General features: G+C 40.3%; 1 protein-coding gene across 1 annotated transcript in view; it reads right to left on the minus strand.

Moving 5' to 3' along the window:
- Positions 1 to 2259: 2259 nt before the first annotated feature.
- Positions 2260 to 21789, minus strand: part of AMN (amnion associated transmembrane protein) — a 77085-nt gene continuing 57555 nt past the window's right edge. The window contains exons 4-13 of the mRNA XM_051978323.1: positions 20731 to 20818; positions 19176 to 19396; positions 16383 to 16520; positions 15475 to 15583; positions 13319 to 13401; positions 11702 to 11909; positions 9055 to 9235; positions 4061 to 4199; positions 3082 to 3196; positions 2260 to 2451 (exon numbers count right to left, since the gene is read on the minus strand). Coding sequence (XP_051834283.1) covers positions 3110 to 3196; positions 4061 to 4199; positions 9055 to 9235; positions 11702 to 11909; positions 13319 to 13401; positions 15475 to 15583; positions 16383 to 16520; positions 19176 to 19396; positions 20731 to 20818 — 1254 coding nt within the window. The 3' untranslated portion in view covers positions 2260 to 2451; positions 3082 to 3109. The remainder of the gene's footprint in view (positions 2452 to 3081; positions 3197 to 4060; positions 4200 to 9054; positions 9236 to 11701; positions 11910 to 13318; positions 13402 to 15474; positions 15584 to 16382; positions 16521 to 19175; positions 19397 to 20730; positions 20819 to 21789) is intronic.

Here is a 21789-nt window from a genome sequence, read left to right on the forward strand (position 1 = left end):
AACATAATTCATTATTCTCCTAGTTCTGATTGAGTTTTGCTATCCCCATTTCCTTCAGGAGGATTTTCCTGTCTCTCCAACTGCTAATGCTTTCTCTTCTCCTTATTTTACATTATATGTATCTAGTTATTTATGTTTGTTATAAAAATGTAAGCTCTGAGGGCAAGGTGAATTTCTTTCTTGATATCCTCAGCACTGAAAAAGCGGCCAGCACCTATTGCTTAATACTTGTTGACTTATTTTTCTCCTTGACCAGTGGAAATGAGGAAATATTTAAAAGTGTAGATTTCTCATCACTTCAGAAAAGTAAGAATTCAATCACACCACCAGATTTTCTTTTCTCCTTTCCAACAAGTATATAACATATATTTATCTAAGAGCTAAGAATTTACTAAGAACTACTAACTAAGAACCTACCAACCAAAGACTCCGCACCATTGTAGGGCCAGTTGTGGTCAGTTGCCTGTTTTATCAATCACTATCTGAGCCCTAGGATTGTTGGGAAGAATCTTAGGAGGCAATCCCCTAAGAAGTCACTCCTCTAGTTGCTCAGCCTCTGGGCTTCAGTACAAAAACAGGAAACCCTTAAATTCAACAAAGACACTGCTCTCACCATTTGCAACAAACCCAAAATTAATCTGGGGCTATGTATGAGCTCTCCTTTCACCTCAAATTTGATGGAGCAGGATCACAATTACTTCTGAAAAATGAGATATACTATACATTCTCCATGTCATCTAATGAGAAGAGTACAAAAGCCTGTGTAAATTAAAGCATCGTGCAACTCTTTGGGGCACTTCATGGAAACTCTCTCCAGGTTGTCACCAATCCACTAATTGCTTTTTTGGTTCATCTTTCAACCAATTTGGAATCTGTTGAAATAGTCTGTTTCAACCCACCTTTTCTCCAACTCATCTCACTCCATTTTGTCCACAAGCTTTGTGTGAGAGATTGTCAATTTTCTTTCTGAATTTCAGGTAAACTTACATATCTACAATAGAAACAACATTGGGAATATAGGAGAGTATAGGTGAAAGAGATTAAAAAAAAAAGTCATCCTCAAAGTCAGAATAACCTAGAATCAAGTTTCACTTCTTTCAGGTACTTGCTGTATCTGCCTACTCACTCATAATCCCAGGCAATCCTCTAAGCCTGTCAGTTTTAGAACTGGTGCCCATCTATAAATGAGGACATTCTTCACCTTGAGTTACCGCGCACCAAGGAAATCTCAGATCTGGAACAATTTGTGGACTGAGTTTCCCCACCCCTATTCAGGAAGAAAACATTTCACCACCAACTGGAAGGAAACAAAAATTGTGTCATTCTACCTCTTCATTTTGGAGGGAACAGACTCAATGTGGAAAAGACCTACAGTCACAGTGTCATGTATGCACATACACACAGACATTTCCTTGATTTACCATCCTAGTAGCCCTGGCAGAAAAGGAAAAAGAAGTGAATGTCTTCTCCAATCGGGTAGCCTAGAGCACTTCCTGAATTTTCAAGGATTGAGTGAGAAAAGCCACTGACTACCTGGAGATATTGATTGGTGGGGAGTTCTTGCCACCCTCATTCCAGCACAGGTCACCAGATAATGCATTTCATGGCCATGATAATTCATGTAGATGACATACATTCTAGGATATAAAAAAGACCATTTATTTGATAATTACATCCAATTCTTCCATGACCCTATTTGGAGTTGGGTTTTTTTTTTTTTTGACAAAGATATCAGAGCAGTTTGCCATTTCCTTTCTCAGCTCATTTTACAAATGGGGAAACTGAGGCAAGTCACTTGCCCAGGGTCACTCATCTAGAAAGTGTTTGAGGCTGGATTTAAACTCAGGAAGATGTCTTCTTGATTTCAGATCCAGAGCCCTATCCACTGTGCCCCAGGTCATAAGATCATAAATCAAGAACTGGAATGAGCCTCAAAGGTTCTGAAACAACTCCCCCATCCATTAAGCTAGGAAAAAAAAAATGGAAACAAACATAGTTAAGTGCCCTGTCCAAGATCACAGCTAGTTAAGTATCCAAAATAAGATTTGAATCAGAATAAGATTCTGATTGAATCTGATGTTTTCTCCAATACACAATCTGAATTACTAGAAGCAGCCCACTCTTCAGGGATATCATGACGTTTCTACTAAATAAAGTTCTGGTATTATTTCCATGACCACTCCTTCAGCAGAAGAGAATCAGAGGGAAGCAAATTAGCTCTCCAGCTATCCCTCCTTAGTATTCAGAAAATATCAAAACTTTTGCTAGTCAGATAACTTTTATTGAAAAAGACCAGCTCTTCTTTCTCTAGCTCTTAGGTGATGGCAAGGCTAGTGCTGCCCTCCCACTGTCTGTCTGCAGGGAACCTTCAGCCTCCTCTCTCTGGGTGGAAGATGGGTCATACTTTGCTGTTCTAGTTTCTCCTCTGGACATCCTGAACCAACATCAGAGCTAGAGGGAAATAAAGATCATTTTACAGAGGAGTAAACTGAGGCCCAGAGAAAGGAAGAGATTTGCTTAAAGTTAATATAGTAAGTCCGTGTCAAGAACGTTAACATTCAGTCAAGAGACTGTGGGGTTGAGAGAAAGAAAGAAGTAATTCCTGTGGGGAAGAAATGAATAGCCATATACTGCATAGAGTTAAGGGCCCACCAAGGTCAGAGCTCGATTAGGGGAACCAAATCAAGGAATGCTGGATGCTCAGAAGGTTGGATGGCTTGATCTGAAAGCTGGGAGGTCAGGTTTCCATTATAATAGCACACAAATTATAGTATACCCTGGTAGGAAAGTGCATGGATGGTACTCTAGTGCATGGATGGTACTCTATTCTGGGGAAGGAATGAGGAATGAAAGGCAGTTTAGAAGCTGTCCATCATCATGGGAGACAGCTTGCCCATCCATCCTTCTATCCGTAGAAATTCAGATTGTCTGCGGGAGAGCTGGGGAAAATCCATTTCACAGATGTGGAAACAGATTAGTATAAGAGAGATTAAGAGACAACTCAGAATCACATAACTAGTGTCTGAGGCAGGATTTGAATTCAAGTCTTCCTGATTCCAGTCCAGGCTCAGAGGACCTCACCGAAGCAAGAATGAAGAACAGAAGGGCCTTAGATGTCTGTTTCAAACAAGGGGTTAGTGAAATAGCTGCCACTATTCCTGTTGGCGCTCGTTGGAGAAGAGGCATCTTCCAAAACCTATGGGGGAGAGAGACAAAGAGAAGCAGAATTAAAAAGGAAGAGAGACAGGGACGAGAGGCAGGGGGAGGTGTGGAAAGAATAAGAAGACACACAGGAAAAGACACGGGGATGTGGAATGACAGAGGAAGACAGAACAACAAAGGTAGAGAAGCAAATAGGAGCCAATCCCAGAGAAACTCAGAGGAACAAAAGAAGAGACAGATTACATCGTCAAAGAATGAAATCCTCTCCACCCACCTGTTGGAAAACAAGGGGAGGGGTGGAGTGGGAAAATCCCTGGGTACCAGGGACTACCATCACTCTGATCATCTCTGTCTCTTCTGCACAACCCATCTCCTTCCCCAGCCCCCTGAGGACAATCTCACTTCCTTTTCAGCTATCCAGAAACCAACATTTCTGGCCAGACGTCATGACCTCAGTGCCTCCTGCGTTGTGGCCAGGAGATACTGTCCAAGAAATCGGGCCTGATTAATCCTCTAACCTTTATTCTGCAAGTTTGGGGTGGAGGAAAGTGAGAGCAGGCGAAAGGAGAAAGAATCTCAGTGGTTTTCTGTCAAAGACCAAAACATATTTCTCCAAAATCCCACCCCTACCCTACACCAATCTAGGGCCCTGGGGATAAGGAGAAAGAGGCAGACCACGCAGGGGCCCACCAGTTATATCCAGGGCCAACTCCCAGCTGTATGGTCCTCCGTGACTCTCCTAGCTATGTAAGACCTGTGACTTCCTCCCAAATCTGACCTTCAGTAACTTCTGGATCTCCCCAAGTTGTGCAACCTTCAGAGACTATAAGCTTGATCTCTGATCTCTTGTTCTTTGAAATTATGTGACCCTGTAATTCACTGTAGAAAATCTGCTCACCACTTCCACATCAGGGCCAGGATTCAGGCCGGAGACATAAGCCAGACTGTCAAAAATGGGGTTCTCGAAGCCTAAGTTCCCTTGGTTTGATGCAGATTCTGATCTGTGCCACAGTGTGGGGATTGGCAGGGGCCACAGCCTGTAGACCAAGAAGGGGAATATCAGGTGAGCCCTAAAAAAAGAGGTTACTCCAAAAGGTTTTGCAAGGATCAATGCTGAAAAATTACCCATGCATGTGTCTTATAAATAAAAAGCTATAATAAAATACTTTTAAAAAAAGAGATTGCTCATGGGTACTTTTGTAACTTCCCCTTCTACCTCAATCCCCCTCCAGCAGTAAGAACCAGGACACCAGAAAGAACTGACCCTAGTTCTGTGACTCACTGAGGCAGCCTTTCCTTCTCTGAACCTCAGTTTCCGGTTTTATAAGATAGAGATAATTTTAAAAATTGGTCACTAGAGAGATGAAAGTCTCATCTAGCTGGACACTTTTCATTTTACAGATGGGGAAGGGTCAACTTCAAAGTTCCATCATTTCAAAATCCTCTGCTCTTTCCATTCTCTGCTTCATTCCTTGGGAAGGTAAAGATGGATACAGCAAGAAGATAGATGGAAATAATAAACACACATTTGTGTGGTGCTTTAAAGTTTGCAAAATAATTTATATCTATTATTTCATTTGATCCTCACAACAATATTATAAAAGGTTCCCTTATTATCCATTTCATAGATGTGGAAACTGCGATTAAGTGACAACTCAAGATCACATAACTAGTGTCTCAGGCAGAATTTGAATTCAAGTCTTGCTGATTCCAGCTCAGTACTCTTATCATCTGTGCCAAACTGAGAAATCACTGTACTTATCTGGGAAAGCACTTGCAACCTATAAATTACATAATAAGCTATAAAGCACACTCTAGGTACATGGGAAGGCTCCCTATTATTGCTGAATAAAGAAATATTTCATTTTGCTTGAATCTCTCTGCCTTATCCTCACTATTTCTTAAGGCTCATGGACTTATTGCTATTTCCAGTTTATTCTAAGATCAGGAGTAGTATCTTTCAGCAAGTTTTTCCTTTCAGCACCATCACTACTAAAACTGACTTTAGGCAAATAACTTACTTTAAGTTTCAACATCCAACTTTTTCTTTATTTAATTTTCATTAGTTTTTTATTTTCCAAATACATGTAAAGATAATTTTCAACATTTGTTTATTTATTTTTGTAAGACTTTGTGTTCCAAATTTTTCTACCTTACTCCTCCCCAGCACAGCAAGTAATAAAATAATAAAAGATTAAATATGCACAGTTCTTTTAAACCTATTTCCATATTTGTCATGTTGAAATTGCTTAACTTTTTTTTGCTGAAGCAATTGGGGTTGAGTGACTTGCCCGAGGGTTACACAGCCAGGAAGTACTAAGTGTCTGAGATCAGATTTGAATTCAGGTCCTCCTGACTTCAGGGCTGGTGCTCCGAAATTGCTTGACTTTTGAGGGGCCTTCTGATTATCCCAAATTCACTAGGGCCATTCTGAAAAAATGGCTACCTCTAATCCAATCCTCATCCTGTACATGCTGCCAGCCACTTTCCTAATGCAGAAATTCTGTTTATATTATTCTTCCACTCAAAAAACTTTCAATGGCTCCCTGCTACTTAAAGCAATGATTTTTTTTTAATTATAGCTTTTTATTGATAGAACATATGCATGGGTAATTTTTCAATATTATTCCTTGCACTCACTTCTGTTCCATCTTTTCCCTTCCCTCCCTCCAACCCCTCCCCGAGATGGCAGGCAGTCTTATACATGTTAAACATATTAAAGTATATCTTAGATACAATATATGTGTACAGATCTGTACAGTTCTCTTGTTGCACAAGAAAAATCAGATTCAGAAGGTAAAAATAACCTGGGAAGGAAAACAAAAATGCAAACAGTTCACATTCATTTCCCAGTGTTCCTTCTCTAGGTGTAGCTGATTCTGTCCATCACTGATCAATTGGAACTGAATTGGATCTTCTCTTAAAGCAATGATTTTGAAATCTGTGGACCAAGGACTACTGGGAAGTCATGGAGCAATCGAGAGATCCAAGAGGTCTCCCTTTCCTCTTTAGATTACATTGTACAATATAATATAAAGGCAGTAATTTAGTCTGAAGCCCTTGGTTTCGACTAGTTAAGAAACTCTTACCTGTCTTTCTTATCAATTTTTTATTAATAATAATAACTTTTTATTGACAGAACCCATGCCTGGGTAATTTTTAACAACATTATCCCTTGCACTCACTTCTGTTCCAACTTTTTTTTTCCTCCTTCCCCTTCCCCAGATGGCAAGCAGTCCTATACATGCTTAACTATCAATTTAAGGATAGTCCTGTTAGCAAATCTGGTTTTGTCCATTATTAAAAGACTAATCATTTTCTTTAAGTAAATTGAGTAGGAAATTTAGGGGGAAACTCCTTTCTCTCTGAAAGAAAGGGCGATCATACAAGAGATCCTTGATGGATCCTCTTAATTAATCCTTCTTAAAATTCTTAAAATTTAAGGGTCTTAAATTGATCCTTAAAAATCAATTTAAGATTGATCTCTTAAAAAAGAGATTAAAAATCTTCTCTTTTTTATGTTTTACCCAGATTGCTGTAATCCTCAGACTCAGAGAAAATGTTTTAGTGGCTTCAGTTAACGGAAGTATCTGTTGAGTTCTTTGACCAGTGGTCTCCTTCCACCATTTAAAGGCAGTGTTCAAAGAGGAGATTAATAGTTTTAGGAGGATGATTCTTTGAAGAATGTAGACATTTTGACATTTTTTTTTTTTAAGATCTAGGCATCTTGCCTATCTTGCCCCAGTTGGACATGTAAGGTCTACTTTTGGGCCCAAATCTGATCTAATCTCTGTGCTGAGCCAGTTCAGTTACCCACCTCCAAACCCAATGCAGTTCAAGAAATCCTCCAGCCTCAACCTCTCCAGGAGCAGATATTCTCAGACATGTATGTTCAGCATACAGATTAAAATGATTACTGTTCTGAGACTTTTACTAAACTCTGACCCTTTGCTAAATCCTAAGTGAGTTTTTTTCTGTTGAGATTATAAATTGTAATTCCAAAAATGGAATTTTTGTGAAATGTGAAAGATTTTTTCAAAGGCCCTGGGGACAGGGGGGAGGGAAATGGGGAATAACTCTGCCAGTACTTGAACCTCTCTTTAAGCTGAAATGTTTAGAATTAGTTGAATATAAATTAGTGAGATTGTTTCTGGCAGGCAGATATGTGCCTAAAACACTGGATATAGAATTTCCTCCCCATTCTATAAATAAATATAACTTCTGTAAACTGAAAGAAGGTCTCAAACATAGATTGCATTATCATTTTTTCAAATGTATAAAGATGCTAATGTGATTAGCAAAACACAGTTTCATTTAAAAGTATAACCAAATTCATACTAACTTTTTTCATTTATTTTCTTTTACTCAATAGGGAAACAGTATAATATAATGAAATATGAAAATTCAAATAAAATTTGAATCCTAGTTATGCTATTTATCACCTTGTCCTTGGGCGAGTAACTTAAAACTATTTGAGCCTCAGTTTCTTCATTTGTAAAAAAGAAAAAAGGAAGAAAGGAAGGAAGGAAGGAAGGAAGGAAGGAAGGGAGAGAGGACAGAAGAAGAGAGGGAAGGGAAAGAAGGGAGGGAAAGAAGAGAGGAAAGGAGAAAGGGAGGGAGGGAGGGAGGAAGAGGAAAAAATAGAAATTGTGGGAGGGGAGATTAGACCAGAATTCTACCTGAGATAGTCCTATGGTCCTATATTAATGGAAAATTCCATTTTTTCCTACCTAATTCTTTTCTCAGAGAGAAAGGAATTTTCTGATTTTTTTATCTTATGCCCCTCAAAAAGTGTGTATCCCTTTGGTAATGGGGAAAACCAGATTTAATTGAGAAAATTGTCGCAGAATTGATACTTTAGAAAGCCAGATAAGGGATTCTCATTTGGATGAGACTAAAGACTTCAGTTTTATGTACTATCCTTATATTATTAGTTAGTAGACTGTCATTCTTAAATTATTGTGGATCTACTTATTCATGTGTTCAATTCAATAGTTGTATTCTCTTGCCTACCACTTGTAAGAGTCCCTCTTTTCCAGTTGAATGTAAGCTCCCTAAAAACAGGCAATTTTTTAAGGGGAGTATCCAGGATGTTTCTTGACATTAAAAAGGGGTCCCGACACTCAAAATTGTTGGGACTACTAGCTTATTGGCTGAAATACAATTTTTCTGGTCATACATTTAGGACCCTCTATGGTTTGACTAATCTACTTTTTTCTTCATTTCTGGAATCTTACTCTCACCCATGCTTCTTCTGCTCCAACCTAACAGATCTCCTCCTCTCCAGAACACAGCAGAGCCACTCTGGGCTCCATTGCTCTTCTGACCTGGAATGCCCTACCTCTTTTTTTTTTCTGTCCATTCCAAACCTATGTGATTTCCAAGTTTCTTCTTTTAACAAGAATTCCTTGGTAGTTCCAACCCCCAGCGACCCCTCAGAGCCCCTACCCTCCAGATATCTGGGTATGACATTTCATCATCTTAAGAGTCCAGGTCTAGGGCAGCTAGGAGATAAGTTGATAGACCACCAGCCCTGAAGTCAGGAGGACCCAAGTTCAAATCTGGCCTCAGACACTTAACACTTCATGGCTGTGTGACCCTGGGCAAGTCACTTAACCCCAATTGCTTAGCAAGAAAAAGAGAGAGAGAGAGAGAGAGAGAGAGAGAGAGAGAGACAGAGACAGAGACAGAGACAGAGACAAGAGACAGAGACAGAGTGTTCACCTCTATTCATACTCCATCTCCCCTAGAATGTGAGTTCCTTGAAGGCAGGACCCTGGTTCTTACTTCTTCCTATGCCCTTCCACAAGATAGAGCCGGGAACATAGGAAAGTCTTAGGACAGGTAATACGGGGTGAGGAGACAGCCCCATTGGATAGGACCTATCCTTACCTGACCCGTCCAGTGCGGTGAAGAAGCAGAAGACCCCCAAGCAGTGCCATCAGCCCCAAGACCAAGGCAATAGCCATGCCAGTCACCAGCCCTGAGGTTGGTCTTTCTCCTGTGAGCCCAGCTGTGGAGCCGCTGCTGCTTGAATATTCCATGTTGCCTTGCAGGACCCCAAAGTCTGCTCCTGAGAAGGAAAATAGAAAAGAACATGTCAAATAAAAAAGAGACCCCTGCATTCCATCATCCTCTCATCTAGGAAATCTTCCCTGCCTAACAGAAAGAAAGATCACCAAAGAGATGGGACTACCCCCGAGCACTATGGATCCTATATCAGGTAAGGATTTTCTTTTGTTTGGAGAGGAAACAGCAGAGATTTGTGTCTTGGTTTCTGGGAAACTGGTCTGTTCCAAGGATGGTACAGGGACATTCTTCTCTGGTAGCTACTTTCCCTTAGTCTTCTCCTTTTCATGACCCTTTCTAACTCTGACATTCTCTCTTATTCTCAAGATTCTTTCAGCTCTGACATTCAGTGTTCTAGAATGAACAGCTCTTTGAAAATTCTGGAGTGCCCAGTGAATCCAGAGTTGGTCACTCTGGGTCTTCAGAAGGCTGCTCAAAGCTTTCTTCTAGTATAGAGTCCAGGGTCCCCAGCCCTGTCACTGAGGGCCAATCAATCAATCAACACATTTATTAACCCCTATCATATGTGTCAATTACAGTGTTAAATCACCCACCCAAACCATCTCCCCCTGACCTAACCCTAATGGGCAGCTAAGCCAGTGACATTGATGGAAGGGTCTCTCTCCCATAACTATCTCTGAGGCTCACTCATATATAATCTCTTAGTCTATTTTGCTTCCAATCTGGAGATTTAGGAAGAAGATGGTAACTGTTCAAGGTCCATTTTCAATCCCATCTTCATGAAGGCTTCCCTGATCATTCCAATCTCCATTGCTCTCTCACTTTCCATTGGCTTTTCAGATTCTTGACTTCTGAGGCAACCACTTACCTGAAAATGACCCCTAAGGTTACCACCAGTTTTTAAATGACCTTTTATAAGTTCTCATCCTTCTTGACCTCTTAGCATTAGTCCCTGTTGACCACTTCCTCTCCCTGGATGCTCTCTTCTCCTTTGTCTTTTGGGGTTTCCTGGTTCTTCTCTCATTAATTACATATGCCTCTTCAGTCTCTTCATTGGGATCATCATTCATGCTTCTTCCCTCTAAGAATGGGGACCCTCAGCATTCCTTTTTGGGCCCTCTTTTCTCTGCACTCTCTCCCTGAAAAATCCCCTTGGATTCAATTCTCATCTCACCTCAGATTCCTCATTTGTAAAATGGAAATATTAATGACACCTACTTCCAGGGCTGACAGATGAAGGGGTCAAATTAGGTGACCTCTAGGTCCTGCCCAGTTCCAGAATATGATCCATCAAGACAGAAAGGAATGGATCATGTTAGAAGAGGGAAATGGTAATTATAGTTAGTTTAAGATTTGCAAAGGATTTTAAATAAATTATCTCATTTGACCCTCATAACCCTGTAAGGAAGATGTTAATGTTAGCCCACATTTTGTAGAAGATGAAATTGAGGCTATAAGTGATTTATTTAGGATCACCCAGCTAAGATGTATCTAACTTGGGATGGAAAGAGCCATCTGCATCCAGAAAAAGGACTGAGGACTCAATACCTCAAAGTATTTTCACCTTTTTTGTTATTATAGTTTGCTTGCTTGTTTTTTTCTTTTTGTTTCCTTTTTGATCAGATTTTTCTTGTACAGCATGATGAACATGGAAATATGTTTAGAAGAATTGCACATGTTTAACATTGTATTACTTGCTGTCTAGGGGAGGGTGGTAGGAAGAATGGAGGGAGAAGATTTTTTAACACAAGGTTTTGCAAGGGTAAATGTTGAAAATTATCTTTGCATGTATTTTGCAAAAGCTTTTATTTAAAAAAAACACTGTCTAAGCAGGATTAGAATTTTGACTTTCCTGATTTTAAGTCCACACTCTATCCACTGCTCTATTTAACTGGCTCTAAATGGGGAAAGGGCAGGGAGTATATTTCTGAATCCAGGGAGCCCAATAAAATTGAAGGCTGAACTCAGGAGTCTCAAGACTCCTGAATTAGGTCCTAATGATCAAAGAATGTTTATAAGAAAGTAAAAAATGAAAGCCACGGGCCTGAAGGCAAAGTCTCCCCTTAGGAGTTCTAGTTGAAGGAAGCTGACCTGGATCTAAGTTCTTGGAATCTTGAGACAACCAGGTATCACTTGTAGCTGTCACTCTGGGACTTCTGGTGAGTAACTTTCCTGCTCTGGGACTCAGCTTTCTTCTCTGTAAAATGGATATAACACCCATCTTCTCTTTCTCACAGGAATGTTGTGAGAATCCAGTGTTTGGGAAAGTGCTTTGAAAATTGTAAAAAGCTTCCAGGCACATTGTAAGGGTTTATTAAGAAAGCTCCCTGGTGGGGAAAGATTTTGGGGAGCAACTGAAATGGAGTTATACAATGGGAAAGTCAGTGCTACAGAGGGACTGTCCTGATTTCTTGCTCTGTCTTCCTCTGGACCCGACAGACTGGGCAGCATCTCTTTGAGGAGCCTGACTGGGGCAGGGGACGGGGAGGGAGGATACTGGGGGCAGTACCTTGCTCAGCCACATCAGTGAGGATGGCGTGGGCCACATGTATAGCTGCCCTTCCTGCCTCGGGTCCGGCTCCATCATCTGTCAGCACCACTTGGATCTGGGGCATGGTCCCGGCCTGTCGCTTCCCACGAGCTGCGTGCACCGACCCTGGCACTGTGTTTGCCCTGTGTACTTTTGAGATGGCCATGCGCACCCCCGAAGCCTGGGGCTGAGAATGGCATAGGATCAGCCCAAGGAGTGGGGTGGAACAAGGGGGACAGGCTGTCCTCTGACAGAATGACCAGGCTGTGGGGAGATGAGGGCCTGAGTGGGGTGGGGATGGACCCCTCCCTGGGGGAGGGAGGAGAATGTGGGACATAAGGTCAGACTAAGTCTGGAGAGGAAGAGAAGTCCTTAAGGGGGCTGTTCCCTGGGTAGGGAATGAGGTTCAGCTTAGAGGAGTAGAGGCAATAAGCTTGGTAGTACAGGAGGCCAACCTAGAGATCTGGCAAAGCGTGGATAGGACCTCCTTTTTTGCTGAAGTAGGGAACTGGACTTTTTTTCATGAGCACTCTCAGTGAAGGTTAAAGGGGGATGATCCCTGGCTTGAGCCTCAGCCCTTGGACTGGATCCCAGAAAATATGATCCTCTCTTTCCAAAGGCTCCCAGGGAATAGAGGCTAGAAGAAGGGATCAGCAACATAGGAAAAGTAATCTCTGACCACTCTTTCCTCATAGCCTTGTTGAAGGAAGGAGAGAGGAAGGAAGCAAGCCTTTATTAATCACCTACCATATGCTAGGTTGGAGGCAGCTACATGGATAGAGCACTGGGCCTAGTAAAACCCAAGTTCAAATTCAAAACTCATATACTCAATAGTTGTATTACAGTAACTATCTGAGTCACTTAACTTCGGCTTAATCTTTAATCCTTAGTCCACTGGAGAAGAAAATGGCAAATTACTCTCATATCTTTGTCAAGGACAACATTGGTGGACTATGGTCCTTAGGATCATGGAGAGATGGACATGACTGAGTGATTTAGCAACAAATGTGCTAGGTACTGTGCTAAGTGCTTTATCACACCTCATTTGATCCTCACAACAAACCTGGGAGGGAGGTGTTATTATTTCTCTATTTTATAATTGAAGAAACTGAAACAGAGGGAAAGGATTTGCCTCATGTCACTAGTAAGGATCTGAGGGGGGAATTTGGGTGCTCCTGACTCCAGGCTCAGGAGAAGCTTGAGAAGCCAAAGAAGAGAGAAGAATGTTGGGAGAAAAATTGAGAGAAAAGAGAGGGAAGAAAAGGAGAGAGAAAAGGAGAAAGAGAGAAGAGGTATTGGAGTGAAAAGGTATGAAGCACTGGGAGGGAGGAAATTTCCACCAGGCTGGAGGGGAAGGGTCAGTCCCCCTGGAATGAACTTCAGGAATGATGATCTGAGACATGACTGAAGTGAGGGAATTTCAGGGAAGGGGGATCCTGCCCTTCTTCCTGAATTGTAACCTAGGTAGATCTCAACTTTCTCTAATGAGAGGAGCTGAGAGACTCCTGAGACATTATGGAAGAACCTTGGGAAAGAGACTTGGAGACTGGCAGGCTTGCCATCCTCCCTAATTCCCCTCACCCAAATTTACATTACCAGGTCCAGGAAGGTATGGAGCAGCCTCTGCTTGTACTGTTGAAGATCAAAGGCCTGGGTGTAGTTGAAGAAGAGCATAGCTCCTGAGGAACAGGAAGAAGAAAACCATGGACCCTCCTCCTCTGGGGGTCCCATAGGGGTTTACCCAGGCCCCCTAACCTCTCTTTCCCCATTTTTTTGTGTGCCTACCTAACTGTCCTCATGGCAGGTATCTAGAAATCACAGGGCATACATAGGAGCCAGGGGTGCTCTTGAAGAGATGAAGCCTCAGGCTGGAAGTCAAGAGACTGGGGTCTTGTGCCAGCTCTGCTCCTGATTTGCTGATTTGCTGATGATGGATTTCCTTCACAGAGTCTCATTATTTTCGTTTCATAATAAGGGAGTTGGACTAGATCATATCTGAAACCCAATCATTATAAACCTGGAGCTCATATATAACTATTGATATACAACTTGTTTCCTCATTAGAATGTAAGCTCCTTGAAGGTAGTAATGTTCTGCCATATTGAATGAATCAAAAGCTAGAATTAAGATTGCTGGGAGAAATGTCAGCAGTCTCAGATAGGCAGATGATAACAATCTGATGACACAAAGTGAAGAAGAATTTAGAAGCCTATTGAGGAGGGTGAAAAAGGAGTGTAAAAGCTGGCTTGAAGCTTAACAACACAACAACTAAGATCTGATCCAGCCATTCTGGAGAGCAGTTTGGAACTATGCCCAAAGGACTAGTAAACTGTCCTTTGATACAGCAGTGTCACTACTGGATTCACTACTGGGGCTTATATCCCAAAGAGATCATAAAAGAGGGGAAAAAATCCATATGTGCAAAAATGTTTATAGCAGCTTTTTGTGGTGGCAATTATTGGATACTCTGCAGATGCCCATCAATTGGAGAATGGCTGAATAAATTGTGTATATGAAAATAATGAAATATTATTGTACTGCAAAAAAATAATGAATAGGCTGATTTTAGAAATGTCTGGAAAGATTTATATGAACTGCTACTCAGTGAAGCAAGCAGAACAAGGAAAACATTGTAAAAAGCAATAGCAAGGTTGTATCATGATCAGCTATGATAGACTTGGTTCTTCTCAGCAGTTCAGTGATCCAAGACAATCCCAGTAAACTTTGGATGGAAAATGCCATCTGCATCCAGACAATTAGGGACACTGAATGTGGATCAACACATACTATTTTCACCTTTTTTTCCTTCTCTTTTTCTTTTTTATAGTTTTTCTCTTTTGCTCTGATTTTTCTCTCCTAATGTGACTAATATGTGAATATATATACATGTATATATATATATATATATATATATATATATATATATATATACACACACACACATATATAACCTGAATAAAAGAACTAATCAAAAAAGAAAAAATTAGATCATATCAACTGGTCCCATCACTTCCTGACAAATAGAAGAAGAAATAGAAGCAATCGGGCTTTGTATTTTTGAACTCAAAGATCGCTGTAGACAACAGTTGCAGCCATTAAAATTCTTGCTCCTTGGAAGGAAAACAATGACAAATCTGGACAATATACTAAAAAGCAGAGACATGACCTTTCTGACAAAGGTCCATATAGTCAAAGCTTGATTGTTCCAGTGGCAACATATGGCTTTAAGAGTTGGACTTTAAGGAAAACTGAGTGCTACAGAATTATTGCTTTCAAATTGTGGTGTTGGAGAAGACTATTAAGAGTCCCTTGGACAACAAGCAGATCAAAACAGTCAATACTTTTTTTTCCCTGAGGCAACTGGGGGAATGACTTGCCCAAAATCACAGAGCTAGGAAGCATTAAGACCAGATTTAAACTCAGGTCCTCCTGACTTCAGGGCTGATACTAAAATAGTCACTACTTAAAGACTATTTGTTGAAAAATCAAATACTGAAACTGATGTTTAAATACTTTTTCCCTTCTCTCGAAGGGCCTGTTGGGCTGGGGTCCATGGGAACACAAAAAGTTGAACATGACTAAATGACTGAATGATTGAACAACATCTGAAATACTGAGCACAGTACCTAGAGAACATAGTAAGTATGGAATAAATTCTTGTAGATTGATTCTGTGTTTGAGATCAAATATCCTTCCCCTCGCTCTAGAAAGAATTACACTTGCCCTAACTCATCTCAGGGTCCCCAACTTACCACAGATCTCACAGCATTGACCCACAGGTTTCAGGGCTCCTTGACAAGCAGGTTTGGGACAGCGACCACCAGAGGTCTGGAGTAGAGAGGCACAGATCCAGGACTCGACCTAGAATAGCATCCATCAAATACACTCTGTGAATAGCCAGAATCCCTCATGCTTTTGCTTGTGGATGTGGAGGTGGATGGACAAGGGTACACAGATAGTAGAAACTTTTCCTTGAGTTGGGGAGTTCTCAACCTAGTCCAGGAGGACCAAAATCATGAATAAAAGGACAAAGTGTGTAAATATTCAGAGGAAGGCAGAATCTGGTCTAGCTGGAAGAAAGTTTCACAAAGGAAATGGAGCCTGAACTAAGGTTGAAGCATCCTTCAAGAGAAGAATTTCATAAGTCACATGGGGACTGGAGAGGATTTATATAATATGAGAAGGCATTCTTAGATGTTACTTCTTTCTTTTTTTGATCTTCATTCTCTTCCCACTTGGACAGACATAATGCCCTCACCCCAGATCTCCCCAAGCCAAACAATCATGGGCTTATTTTCATCTGACTATGCTACCCCTTGGCTCAAAAATCATTCAGAGACTCCCCATTGCATTCCTAATCTTCCCTAATCAGCATTCAACCTCCCTTTCCAGATTTATTGAATGCTATTCCCCTCACTTACTCCATTCTAGTTCATAAAAACCAAACAATACATTGAATTTTTCTGATGGTGAAATATTCCATAATCACAGTCTCTCACATCTGCAGTAAAAGGAAAGGTGTATTTTTTCAATGCTTTCCAGGATTATTATAATTTTACGACATTCAGTTTTGTGAATCTTCTTCTTATTCTTTCAAAGCTGAATGATTTCTAAGTTCTCTTTCAGCTCCACACTGAGATGGCAGGTATAGGGGGCTCACCTCATCATTACCACATTTACAACCCGAAGGATCTTCACAGGAATCAGGAATCAACTTTAAAGAACCAGCTCCATGGAACTGTAACTTCCCAGTGCTGCTGGTCAGATAGGTGGCCAGCTCCTGATCCGTGTTGAACTTCTGTAGGGCAAGGACCCCCCACCCCCAGAATTACTGTAAATGATAATGATAATAATAATAATAAATAATCCCTTTGACAGCTGGGAAAAAACAGAGGCCCAGAGGAATGAATGGAGGTACTTATCTGAAATCATGTAATTAGTGAAGCTCCTATTTTTGTGGAACAATGAAAGGGAACAAAGACATAGTGACAGAGAAACAAAGACACAGAGAGAGACACGAATAGAGAAAGAGAGGGAAGAAAGAGGGAGAGTCAGGAAAGAGAGAAAGGCAGGGGGGAAAGAAGGGGGAAGGAGAGAGACAGAGAGGAAAAGAGATGAAGAGAGAAAGACAGATGGAGAGACAGAGACAGACAGAGAAACAGAGAGATGGGGAGAGACAAAAACAAAAAAGGGGAGGAGAGTCTGAGGGGGAGAGAGAGACCGAAGGGAAGAGAAAAAGTCAGAGGGGGAAAGAGAGACAGAGGGTGAGAGAAAGAGGCAGAGGAGGAGAGAGACAAAGAGGGTGAGAGAGAGACAAAGACACTAAATTTGATAGACGCAGAGAGACAAAAATATAGAGAGACACAGCTGCAGGGAAAGAGGGAGAAAGGAAGAGGAGAAAGTAAGGCAGAGGAGGAGAAAGGGAAGGAGAGAAAGAGACAGAGAGAGACTCAGTATAGATTTATAATTAAATCTAGGGTTATTGGTTCATGGATTGATTCTTTTTTCTGTTCCTTTTGCATGATCCACTCTTTTATTTTTATTTATTTTTTATTTTTTTAAATAACTTTTTATTGACAGAATCCATGCCAGGGTAATTTTTTTTACAACATTATCCCTTGCACTCTCTTCTGTTCCGATTTTTCCCCTCCCTCCCTCCACCCCCTCCCCCAGATGGCAAGCAGTCCTTTACATGTTAAATAGGTTACAGTATATCCTAGATACAATATATGTGTGCAGAACCGAACAGTTCTCTTGTTGCACAGGGAAAATTGGATTCAGAAGGTAAAAATCACCCAGGAAGAAAAACAAAAATGCAAGCAGTTTATATTCATTTCCCAGTGTTCTTTCTTTGGGTGTAGCTGCTTCTGTCCAACTTTGATCTGAATTAACTCTCTTTATTGAAGAGATCCACTTCCATCAGAATACATCCTCATACAGTATCGTTGTTGAGGTATATAATGATCTCCTGGTCCTGCTCATTTCACTTAGCATCAGTTCATGTAAGTCTCGCCAGTCCTCTCTGTATTCATCCTGCTGGTCATTCCTTACAGAACAATAATATTCCATACCATTCATATGCCACAATTTACTCAACCATTCTCCAATTGATGGGCATCCATTCATTTTCCAGTTTCTGGCCACTACGAACAGGGCTGCCACAAACATTTTGATACATACAGGTCCCTTTCCCTTCTTTAGTATCTCTTTGTGGTATAAGCCCAGTAGAAACACTGCTGGATCAAAGAGTATGCACAGTTTGATAACTTTTTGAGCATAGTTCCAAATTGCTCTCCAGAATGGCTGGATGTGTTCACAATTCCACCAACAATGTATCAGTGTCCCTGTTTTCCCACTTCCCCTCCAACATTCTGCATTATCATTTCCTGTCATTCTAGCCAATCTGACAGGTATGTAGTGATATCTCAGAGTTGTCTTAATTTGCATTTCTCTGATTAATAATGATTTGAAGCATCTTTTCGTATGGCTATAAATAGTTTTAATTTCTTTGTCTGAGAATTGTCTGTTCATATTCTTTGACCATTTATGGCTTGATTTCTTATAAATTAGAGTCAATTCTCTATGTATTTTGGAAATGAGGCCTTTATCAGAACCTTTGACTGTGAAAATGTTTTCCCAGTTTATTGTTTCCCTTCTAATCTTATCTGCATTAGTTTTGTTTGTACAAAAACTTTTCAATTTGATATAATCAAAATTTTCTATTCTGTAGTAAAGAGTGATCTCTAGTTCCTCTTTGGTCATAAATTCCTTCCTCTTCCACAGGTCTGAGAGGTAAACTATCCTATGCTCTTCTAATTTATTTATAATGATACACTCTTTTAGAATAAACACTTGATCAAAATGAAAACTATTTAAAGGAACAGACAACACTGAGATAATAGTTTCCCAGGCAGTTTCAGGCAGAGAAAACGAAAAGAAGATAAATTCACTAGCTTCTAACAGTGATGACGGTCTGGAAACAGCAAAATTCCTGCGGACCCAAAAAGGCTCCAACTGCTTTTGGTTACATTCAGTTCAGTGTAGCAGGGAGCTTCATTCACTGAAGAGGTTGCATGCTTGTACTTCTAGGCTCTTCTTAAGGAGCTCCCAAATTCCCAGGCTTTCCTTCCTCTCCTCTCTCTCAGTGTATAGCCTCCTCTCATTATCTTCCAAACCCTCTTTCTAGCAGGAAAAAATTATACTTCCTATTAGTAAGGGATGCTAATAAAAGATCATGCTAGTCAAAGGCAGTCAGGACTGAAATCTTTATTTCTCAACTAACAATTTAGACTTCTCTACACTATTTATTTTATGTTACCCTAGTAAAGGATGCATTGTGGATGATCTTTAAATAGGGGGAAATGACTCAAGTTTTCCCCACCCAGGGAAGGGAAACAGATCTAGATCTCTGGTTTGTATACCGTACTGCCTCGGAGCAAAACCCCGCACTCACCTGGCCCAGGATGGATATACTGTGGAGGCTGATGGTCCGGCCACCAGCCCCCAAGTCCACACGGAAGGAGGTTTCTTCTGGGAAGATGACATCATCCTGGCTACAGGGGATAAGTTCAGTATCCACAGAAAATAGGTGGTCATTTTCTTCTTGGATTGTACGCCACAAGGAGGGGTCATACCAGCTGTACCGATCAGCATTTAGGAAGTGGATGTTGTGATCTAAGAAAGAAGGGCAAGGGCAGTACTGTCAAGGTGGGCTAAGTCAGAGCCCTGAGACTGAAACATGAGTATTGTCCTGGTGCTCCATGATACTATAAGTTAGTGAATAAACCTAACTGAGGGCCACTATCAACTAATCAATCAACAAGCAATTTCTAAGTGCTTACCACATGCAAAGTGCTATTCTAGGGTCTGGTGATTCAAAAACAAAAATTAATCCATTCCTGCCCTCAATGAGATTACATTATATTGGGAAAGGCAATATGCAACAAATCTATAAGTATATAAAATATGTGGCTAATTTTATGGGGGAGAGGAGGAAGGTAGTAGCAATTAGGGGCATAGTTTCATGAATATAGGTACACTGCTATAATGCTGATGGAGCTATAAATTGGTCCAAATATTGTGGAATTCCATTTGTATTTATGCTGAGAAAGCAACTAAAGACAAAAAGAAAGGCTTCATTTATACTGAAATACTTCCAGAATATCTATAACAGCACTTTTTATAGTAAGAAAGAATTGGAAACAAGGCAGATAACCACTTACTGGGATATGGGGAAAGGGGAAACAAACTATGGCATATGAATGTAACTGTGCTACTGTGCTACTAGACTATGAATATAGAGAAGCACTGAAAGACATGAACTGATGCAAAGGAAAGTCATCAGAATCAGGAAAACAATAGGCACAATGATTACACGAAGGTAAATTGAGGTGGGGAAGCAACAATAAAAATGAAAACTGAATCATGACAAAAAATCCTAAAGAAGAGGTATGAGAATGTATCGCAACTGCTCTGTTCCCTTTTTTGCAGACAGTGGAGACTATGGGTAAGGAAACTGCATATGATGGGTCTGGGTTAATGTATTGCTTAGTTATGTTTAACTTCCTTCTCATTTCTTCTTCTTATAATGGATGACATGGAAGAGGGAGGAGGGGCAATATAAAAAATCAGTTCTCAAAAAAAAAGGTACAAAAAATTAAAAACAAAAATAAAAGGAAAAGCTTCACATAGAAGGTGGAGCTTGATGTGAGCACTGAAGGAAACTAGATATTCCCAAAAGTGAAGTGAAAGAAGGAAAAGATTCTAGGCCTGGGGGACAGGCTGAATAAAGGGACAGAGAGTGGGACACTCAGATTATTTGATGTATATTCTAGATATTATGGGAGAGGGAGAAAAAAAAATAAGGACAAAATCCCATCTTCTGGGAGCCCCTGATCTGAAGGAGAAGACATGGTTTTTCCATAGAAAGAATCCCAGCATTCTCTAGGAAGAAAGAGCTCACCCTGAAGACCTGGTCCCTATTTTGATCAAGTCTTGTTATATACAACCTGAATCCGAGCTGGGATCAGAGGCACCATCAAATGCAGCAAAACCAGCATCCGGAGCCAAGATAAACTCCCCATTCAGAGGAAGGTGCTGGAAGAAACAAGAAGGGAAAAAAATACAAATAATCAACAACCATACTTTTTTTTAATTAAAGCTTTTTTGTTTTCAAAACATACGCATGGATAATTTTTCAACATTAACCCTTGCAAAACCTTGTGTTCCAATTCTCCCCCTTCCCCTCCACCTCCTCCCCTAGATGGCAAGTAATCCAATATATGTTAAACATGGTAAAATATATGCTAAATCCAATATATGCATACATATTTATACAATTATCTTGCTGCAAAAGAAAAATCAAATCAGGAAAAAATGAGAAAGAAAACAAAATGCAAGCAAACAAAAACAAAAAGAGTGAGAATGCTATTTTGTGACCTACACTCAATTCCCACAGCCCTCTCTCTGGGTGCAGATGGCTCTCTTCATCACAAGATCACTGGAACTGGCCTGAATCTTCTCATTGTTGAGAAATTCCACATCCAACAGAATTGAGCATAGTGATTTTTCTTGGAGTATTTGAAAATATGATTGTTTAATGGGATGATTCAGGTCAGTTCCAATGATCAACAATTGTTCATCTCATTAAAGAAACATACTTTTAAATGCTCCAAACCATTAATAGTAATAATAGGTAGCATTCATATAACACTGTAAAACTTGCAACATGTTTTACATATTGTTCCTTTTTTGTTTTTTTTAATATTATCTCATTTGATAAGAGAAATACAAATTAAAACATCTAAGAACTTTTGGCAAATTGGAAAAGATGATGAAAGATGGGAATAATGAAAATTGGAGGGACTGTGGGCAGATAAACACACTAATACACTGTTGGTGGACATGTAACTTGGTCTAGCCTTTCTAAAAAACAATTTTGAATTCTTTAAGGAAAATCTCTAAGCTCTTCATACCCTTTGATCCTATAATTCTACCACTGGACTCATACTCTTTAAGGAGGTTAAAAATAGAAAGATCCCACATTGACATGTGTTCAATATTCGATG

This window comes from Antechinus flavipes, chromosome 2 (genome assembly GCF_016432865.1).
Source record: "Antechinus flavipes isolate AdamAnt ecotype Samford, QLD, Australia chromosome 2, AdamAnt_v2, whole genome shotgun sequence".
Classification (NCBI taxonomy): Eukaryota; Metazoa; Chordata; class Mammalia; order Dasyuromorphia; family Dasyuridae; genus Antechinus; species Antechinus flavipes.